Source organism: Lotus japonicus, chromosome 4 (genome assembly GCF_012489685.1).
Source record: "Lotus japonicus ecotype B-129 chromosome 4, LjGifu_v1.2".
In the NCBI taxonomy this organism is placed as follows: Eukaryota; Viridiplantae; Streptophyta; class Magnoliopsida; order Fabales; family Fabaceae; genus Lotus; species Lotus japonicus.
This window is the reverse complement of record NC_080044.1, coordinates 11,038,404-11,046,347: the sequence shown is the minus strand read 5'-3', so window position 1 is coordinate 11,046,347 and position 7,944 is coordinate 11,038,404. Positions and strand designations below refer to the sequence as shown.

General features: G+C 37.8%; 1 protein-coding gene across 5 annotated transcripts; it reads right to left on the bottom strand.

The window, feature by feature from the left end:
• Positions 1–388: 388 nt before the first annotated feature.
• On the bottom strand, positions 389–7,907 carry LOC130710647 (protein NARROW LEAF 1-like). Of its 5 annotated transcripts, XM_057559979.1 has the most exons (7): positions 7,732–7,907; positions 6,540–7,040; positions 6,040–6,183; positions 4,725–4,965; positions 3,628–4,128; positions 937–1,191; positions 389–828 (listed from the first exon to the last, which is right to left on the bottom strand). In XM_057559979.1, exons 2-7 carry the CDS (start codon positions 7,026–7,028, stop codon positions 764–766), a joined length of 1,695 nt encoding a protein of 564 aa, XP_057415962.1. In that variant the 5' UTR covers positions 7,029–7,040; positions 7,732–7,907; the 3' UTR covers positions 389–763. The 5 variants fall into 5 exon arrangements, with proteins under 5 accessions (XP_057415962.1, XP_057415961.1, XP_057415960.1 ...); XM_057559978.1 differs by having other exon boundaries at positions 389–1,185; XM_057559977.1 differs by having other exon boundaries at positions 389–1,191; positions 6,540–7,124; positions 7,732–7,906.
• Positions 7,908–7,944: the final 37 nt, after the last annotated feature.

Here is a 7,944-nt window from a genome sequence, read left to right as displayed (position 1 = left end):
AGAAGCAACACTTCCAACCGTTGGAAGTTACGTGATTTTCACCCCATACGTGGTAATGCGTCGAGTACCAAACATGCTATAAATGCAAACATAAGGCTCAAATGTACAAACCATGAGCAGCACCAGTCGTAGCATTTCTGGTGTTTTTTCTTTTGTCAAGCTCAAATTCAAAATGCCGGCGGAGTGAGCATGACAGCCATCAACTGGTGTTGTAACCCAACTACCACAACAAAATAAAAAGTCAATACAAAAAGAATTAACTCCTTCACTCAACCGATGAAAAGTAGTTCATAAAGAGAGGAACACCACACAAGTCCCTTTACATAAAATTATCAGCTGCCTCATAAAAGGATAAAAGTTCAAAGCCGGACAGATTAACACTGGAAACTGAAGCTAAAGCATGATGCTAAAATATGATACTGGATAGATTCAAGGATATGCTTTACATTCCTCTAACTTACAATAGCAGCTCCCCCTTCAGGAGTGCTTATCATAGAGTCAACAAAGTGGTATAAATCGAAGATTCATATAAAACAGTGCAACCTAAATGTCCTCTATAATATTACATAGCCCACAGGTGACTAATATCACTTAAGCATAAAAATAAAAAAAATAAGAATTTTAGCCAGGCCTTGTTTAACCTTTGCTTTTGAAGCACCTCCCGTACTAGACACCATATATGCTCAAGAACAGCCATGAAAATGAGACAGACCCATCATTTAAGTCTGTATGCTGCATTATACTTAAGTTTAACCCCTACTATTTACTTGAATTCGTTGTTGTGAAAAGAAGAGTTTGAATGTTTTCTCCTTTTCGCTTCAGGTTCTCCTAAATGCAAGGAAACAAAATTATCTTCATCAGGGCCATTTCGAAGTTCAGAAAGACTTTTAAATTCCAAATCTTCTTTTGGGTAGCGCTGACGAACTGGAGACTTGCCTGCATAACTCGGAATGAACTGGAGTTCTACATTTTGACCTGTTTCAGTTTCATTTCTGTTATGGAATTCACAGGGCCTTAATGATGGGTTGACTCTCTGAGAGGGTTCATCTTCAAAAGGAACTGGCCGCACATTCAAGCAAAAAGGCTCAAAGCTCTCTTCAAGCCTTCCTTTTATTGGCACAATAGGAGAGGATTCTCCAACTGTAGAATCAAATCCGGCAGCAGAACCATTCCTTTGCACTTGCACTGCAGCTACAAAATGACCAAAGAAAGGGAAACTCAGCTGCAAATGTTCAGCAAATAAATAAATCATCAAAAAAAAGGACATAGGGTTTGGCACTAAGGGGCCTGCCTAAAAACCTCTGTATGGAATGCCATTCACCTAAGTGAAAGTAACAGATTTGAATATTTCCCCAGTTTTCCTCAGTCAAGGATGCTGGTGCTTTTGAGGGTTAAGGATTATTCGGCTTTCTGAATGAAAATAAGAGCCAAACTCAACCCTCCCCCACCCCCCACCCCCCCCCACCCCACCCCAAAAAAAAATATAACACAGAAGAAGTAAAATACTCTATTTTGCTAGCAAGTTCCTTGCCTAACCCTGTGCTATATATTTTGTTACATAGCAATGCAGTAAAGATGATAATGAGACCAACCATGAACGCAGTATATATGCAAAAAGTTGCCCGTTTAGGCAAACAGAACAGGGAAACTAAAAAGGGCTGATAGTCATACAATCCAAAAACTCAAGAGAAGCACACTAGAAGTAACTAACGGTGAAGATATCCCAAACAAGATTTCAATTTGGGCATGATCTTTATAGCCTATCCCTCCCTAACCTAAGAGTTAGCCAATTTTGTCATATTACAAACCTTACCCTTGTCATTCATTATTATTAGAAGAGATTAGGGTTATTAATAACGGACAAGGCTTCGTATCAGTAGTACTACTGCTTGACCTGATTAATAGTATCAAACAGAAATAGGTGCAATTTGGTTTTTGTATTGTGAGCAAACTCATAATACATTGTTAGCTGTCATTCTATCTTTTTCCTTTCCCTTGTCCAAATGACTAGGCCCGAAAGTGTAAACATGGTATCAAAGCTATCTGAGTTTCCAAAATACGGATTTCTCCATCGTTTATGCTGCCAGTTGTTTTTACCCATAAGACTTTACAATTTCATCTGGTATGTTCACCTTGAAAGGAAAGCAGAAAACTCAAATTATTAATGCATGTTCAAACTTCTGGTCTGCGCTCTAAGTTGCCATTTGAGAACTTTCAGGTGACCCCTTGGTGTGCCAGTGACAATCTGGACAGTCATCTGACTGATGATGGTGGATGTCCAGTTGTGGCTAGGTTAAACCCCTGTATGCAAGAGTCGTGTCTCGCTCAATGTTTTCAAAACAGGACTGGTCATTGCACTAGTGAAGGCACTTGCTCACAGGTTGGACCGTGCAAACCGGTTCTGAAATCAACCAGTTTTTTCCTTCACATGGACCAGTCACTTGACCGGTTCTCACTCCCGGTACAACCTGTCGCTGCGATCAGGTTTTCACAACTATGGTCTTACTACATCACTCAAATTGGAACTAAAATCCTCAATGGAGTTAGGTGTTTGGTTTTCTGGCATGCTAGGTCCAATCAGAAGCTCCAGTCACGGATTTGGTGGACAGGTTTGACGTCCTATTTCATGTTTTTTTTTTCTCCTCAGTTGCCCATACTAGGATTAGAGGGAGATTCTTGATTTTGGTGTGTTCTGGCTGTCAGGGGTACTTCTCAAACCCTTCGTTCTGTTGTTCCTTTTGCAATCTATTCTATAGGTGTTTCTACGTCTGAGGAGGAACAGCAAAGTTAACTCAACCGTGAACATTGCTGACTGAATTAGGGTGAATGACAGTGCCATGTATGGTTATAACCAGAGTGGTGAGACTCCAGTTGATTGTGTTTGCAGCACTTGTCCAGTGGTATTGATGTCTTACCTGATGGTCTGTCACTTTTTGGTTGGATTTGAGCTTTTGGAAGTAACTGCATGTGGTTGTGTCAATACTATTTTTCTAGGTTTCTTTCTTGCTGTTAAGTATGTGCTGATTGTAGACTTTGTAACAATAAGGATACAGCCTCCTCCCTCTATAGGGCCCCCAAAATTGAATTCTTGGGTGGTATGTTACCGGACTCAAGTGTCTCCATAAACTTATCTCATTTTTGCTAAGAACAGCAGCCAAGGAGAACCAAGGAGCTATTTGCCAAGGATGTCGCCAGGGTTTGGTTATTTTGGGATAGTACAAGTTTCCTAAGTGCTTTGTTGAGATCAGTTAAGTTGTTCAAGTGTTATTTGTATTCAGTTTATGGGTTTGCTACTTGTACCGAAGTTACACTATGGGTAGAGTTGCTGAGTGTTAGAATATATTAACGTTATTCATAGCAGGACTCGACCTGTACTCGTAGTACTAGTGCTTGATTGAATTAATAGCATATATAATTGCATTATTGTATTTGTGAGTAACATCTTACTAGCAATCGCATAATATATTGTTAGCTTTCCTTCTCTTTTGCCTTTTCCTATTCAAAGTTCAAACCCCTAAAGTTTCAACAACTGTGAAACTGTAAACATGGAATAAAGAAGCCTTTGCCAATTGATTCTATTAAATAGGCGAATTGAATTATTAACAAGTGAATGTTTGAGAAACAAACCTTGGAGTGCGTCATTTGTTGTTATGAGATCAAGTTCCAGAAGATCAAGAAGTCGGCCAAGGTCAACACCACTTGTCCAATTTTCTGGTGGTTGGCCAACTTTTAGTTTCAAACGACCTCGATTAGCTGTGCCGCCCCAGATAATGCCAACAGGGCGTGGCTTCTCCCCATTCCGACCAGTCAATAGAATGAGGCTTCCACTGTCACCTTCAAGGTCAAAAGTCTGCTGGTTCTCTCCAACAACAAGAAAATCAGTGAGAAAACAAATTCCTTTTTCATCATTGTACTCTAGTGCATAGGCCATTATAGTCCCTGTAGTCAAACCAGAACTTCTTCCAACTTTAATCACTTGCCTACCAATAAGACTGTTGATTGGAGACTGCAAGTCTGTGCTGTTGACATCACCAATCTCACCCACACCTTTTACAGATGTAATTACACTGTGCATATTGAAATCTTCTGCAAATGGGATAAAGGCCCCATCGGCTCGCACAAATGTTTCTGCAATATAACAAAATTGTAATGTGCATTTATGGTAGCGCGGGGACCATTGTAATGGAAAATTCAAAGGAAAAATCATAACCAACAAATTAGAAATGAGATTAGCACAAAGAAACTTATTCTAATGGAACATTACCTTTGAATCGCATTATAAGAACTTAAATCATTACTTAAGTGTGAGGAGGGTGAAAGAATCAGCTTTAGTAGATGTGTTAGGATGAAATAAATATTCACTACATTATAAGGTTCACCCGTCAAGCATAACATACACAAACGACAGGTATTGTTATTGTTTCCGAGTAATAACATATGGAGTATTATTATCCAAAGTTTGAATACTGAGCATTCCATCAGGAAACCCATTAAACAAGATTAACCAAGAGGTAGCTTTCTGCAGTGAGGAACTTTTACTTTAGTTCTTCCTCAAGAGTTGGATCATTTGTCTAAAGAAACTTACTTGAATTTTACGTTTCCATTTCACATGAAGTCAGAGACAAAATTTTAAGATTGAAAAATAGATTTTGACCGACAACCTCTAGTATTTAACCACCATTCATATAATATTCATGATAACCTACAATTATATGCAAATTTACCTGGATTCGTTCCAGAAAAAATACCATACCAAAGATCATCAGTAATAAATGATGTTGCTCTCTCGACTGCACCAAGATAAACACCAGGTCCAAGGCTGGGTGGTAGCGGGTGAAACATCTTCTGGTTCGGATAGTCCAAATCAACAGCTACATGTCGATTTGTTAGAAAGCCAACTTCTCGATTTCCTGTTCGGCTTTTGACAATAGCGCCCAAGGTTCCGTATGTCTCTTGGCTCGCAACCTTCAAGGAAAAGAAATTAAAAACTTATAAAGGAAAAAAGAGGAAAATAATTATCAAAACATGCATTAGATCAACGTTCAAGGTTAAGGAAGGAAAGCAATATTTGGAAAAATAAGAACCAATCTAATCAAAGCAGTATCTGAAACAAATTGGAAAGAAAAGAACAGTTGAAAATGATTTCGATACACTATCATCTGGTGTTTTATCAGAAAGAGAAAGAAGCTTCCTGTCTACAGCATGGCATAGCATAACAACCAAGGTCAAAAAGCATACTTATTTCAGTTATTTGTTTGCAACTATGACTGCGGCAACATTTTGGCCACCATATCATATGGAGAAATGCACATAAAAATGTTCATGGCTTCAATGCAAAACTATTACCTCTGTCCACTAAAAGCAAAAATAAATAAATAAATAAATTCAAAACTTCATTTTAGGTGACTTGATAATCTACAGATACAAACAACCATGCAGAAAAGATAGGATCAAGACAGCACCTAAACCAAAATTTGTAGGCTAAAAACTGAAGGAAAACTTTCATTTTGGATCCAAAATGTAATTTCCTATTTGTTAATACGAATTGTATATGTATTTTAGAAAAATTTACAGTCATAGGCACTCATCACTATTGAAAACACTATCTTTCATTAGTAAAAATAATTACTTAAGATAGCATGTCATCCATCAACTACACTTGCTCCATATATTCTATAATGGACCAATAACACTATCTTAAGACTAAAGTTTAGAATGAATAGATTGAAATGTAAAAGAAAAGCTATAGTACCTATAACAGAAACAATTCACTCCCATGTTTGTACACCGATTAGAATCAAGAGAAAAATGTCAAATTTTCAGCGAACTGACAAATAATTATCCAATCATAAACTGGTACCCAATAGAACCCAAGATATCTTAGAAAGTCTTGGTTTCCTACCACACCATAAGATCAAATCTACTTGGAATGGAAGAAGCACTATATAAAAAATAATTAATTCCATTCAATTCCATTAAAAAGTTGACGATAACCACAATTGCAAGATGATGTAAATTGATTCCTCATAGTAAAAGTACCTGAGAACCAGAGCCAATACATGAATCACTTCCCCTTAAGCCATCAGCAAGATCTGTATATAATTGTTCTTTAGGAGTTTGTGCAGGTGCGCCATAATAGGAGAATTCCACAACATCAACGTCACACCAAACACCTCCTGGCCCCTGTTTGGCAAATTAAGAAATGACTTTGACTTCATTAAATAGAAAAGCTTCAATAAATATTATAACAACCTACGGATTTTAAAAACTACTGATATAGTTCCATTATTACTTTTGATAATTTTAGAGGCAAATTTTAGCAAGTGAGCATTTTAATTATTTACCCTGTTTACCATTCTAAAGATTTTTTTACCAATTTATAAATCCAAATCATAGTGTCAATATATTACCTATATGCAAATGCAACTGGAATGGAAACAACAAAAGTAAATAATCAATAGCTGAATTAAAAGTGTAAGGAGATCCACTAAAGCGACGTAGAAACCTGCAATATAGCCAGAAGAACCAAAATTCCCCACCTCAAGGGCAGCAGGTAGGCACTGCACATGGTTGAGCCATTGTCTATGAACTTTACGGGCAACGAAGACAAGAATAGCAGGAATATCAGTCAAGACACCTCCTCTAATCCGAAATCCAATTGCAGTACCAAGACTGAATCGCCGTAAGATCTTGCTATGAAATGCCCTAATAGTCATCAGTTCAAGCAAGGTAGTAGCTTGCTGTCCGGTCGGCAATCGACCCAAAGTCTCAGGTAGCACTCCCTTTTGAAGGTTCCCAAAATAGTTGGCCCTATCTTCCGCTGCATCATTCCAGCGACTCAACGTAGGCCAAGAAAAGTAGGCAGCATTGCTCTCATGCTGAGTGCCTGGTGCAAAAGGTTGCAAGGGTGAAGGACTAGATGAAAGATTAGGATGGCCATAGTAGTTCCTTTCTAGGTCCAGGGCTGACTCCTCCGACTGTGATGATCCAGAATGATGAATTCTTAAGTCCGAACGATTCTGATTCATCTGTCAGCTCTCCTACATCACACTTGCTATATTAAATAATTGAACTCCCAGGTCCAATTAACTAACCAAAGCCTCACTTTTCCTGTTACTCTCACACTTGAAAGATTTTCCAATTAACAAAACAAAAACTTCAGCATAGGTGGAGAAAATTCTTCAGAAATTATATTTTATAGAGTTTCATTAGAAAAAGGATCAGCCAAAGTAAAACTCATATGTATAACAAGTAAAAGACTATCATTTTTATGAACATAATATCTACAGCACAGAGTGACAAACCCCAGTACATTTGAACTGGAAGCTCCATATGTTTTCAGAAAATAAATAACAAATCCAATAGGGAGGGAAAAATACAAACTTTTGGACAACAATAACAACTTTAGAGAAACTTACCATATGAAGCCATAAAAAATATGCTATCAAATATAATAGTACTCTACAAATAAAAAATTAGGACTAGAGTTTCCTTCAATCAAAATTCATAGCCTAAGAATCTCCATGTGATAAAGAACAGCCTAAAAATCTAAAGCTCATCACAAACTAGAAACTTTTTATCAGGAAGTGATTTACAGAAATGGGTAACCATATACGAAATAGAAGTCGCTGTTTCTCAGCAAAGACACAAGCAGCGTGAAAACAAAAGACAACCCATTTGAAAGGGTGATGAAAAGATACAATCTTGAAGGCTGAGACAGAGAGTACTCACTGATAAGCAATGTTGTTGGAGCTATGGAAATGGACTCCAGAAAGAGGAGCTTGAAGGTTTTCATGCCCTAGCTAGCTAGCACATGAAAATGAAATTCTATGCCAATCATCTATGAGATTGAGATTTTGCAGAGAAAAGAAAAGAGTATCAGAGTGAGTTTGATAGGATGGGTGGGTGGGTGGGTGCATTAGAGCAACTCCAACCCCAAAATTC

Bases quoted from the DNA above. Each gene is read 5' to 3' on its own strand.
- LOC130710647 (XM_057559977.1), bottom strand. From the start codon at position 7,028: ATGAATCAGAATCGTTCGGACTTAAGAATTCATCATTCTGGATCATCA. The intron at 4,129-4,724 runs GTAAATTTGCAT...GTTATATTGCAG, and splicing joins TTTTTCTGGAACGAATCCAG to AAACATTTGTGCGAGCCGAT. The intron at 1,192-3,627 runs GTTTGTTTCTCA...GTCATTTTGTAG, and splicing joins AACAAATGACGCACTCCAAG to CTGCAGTGCAAGTGCAAAGG.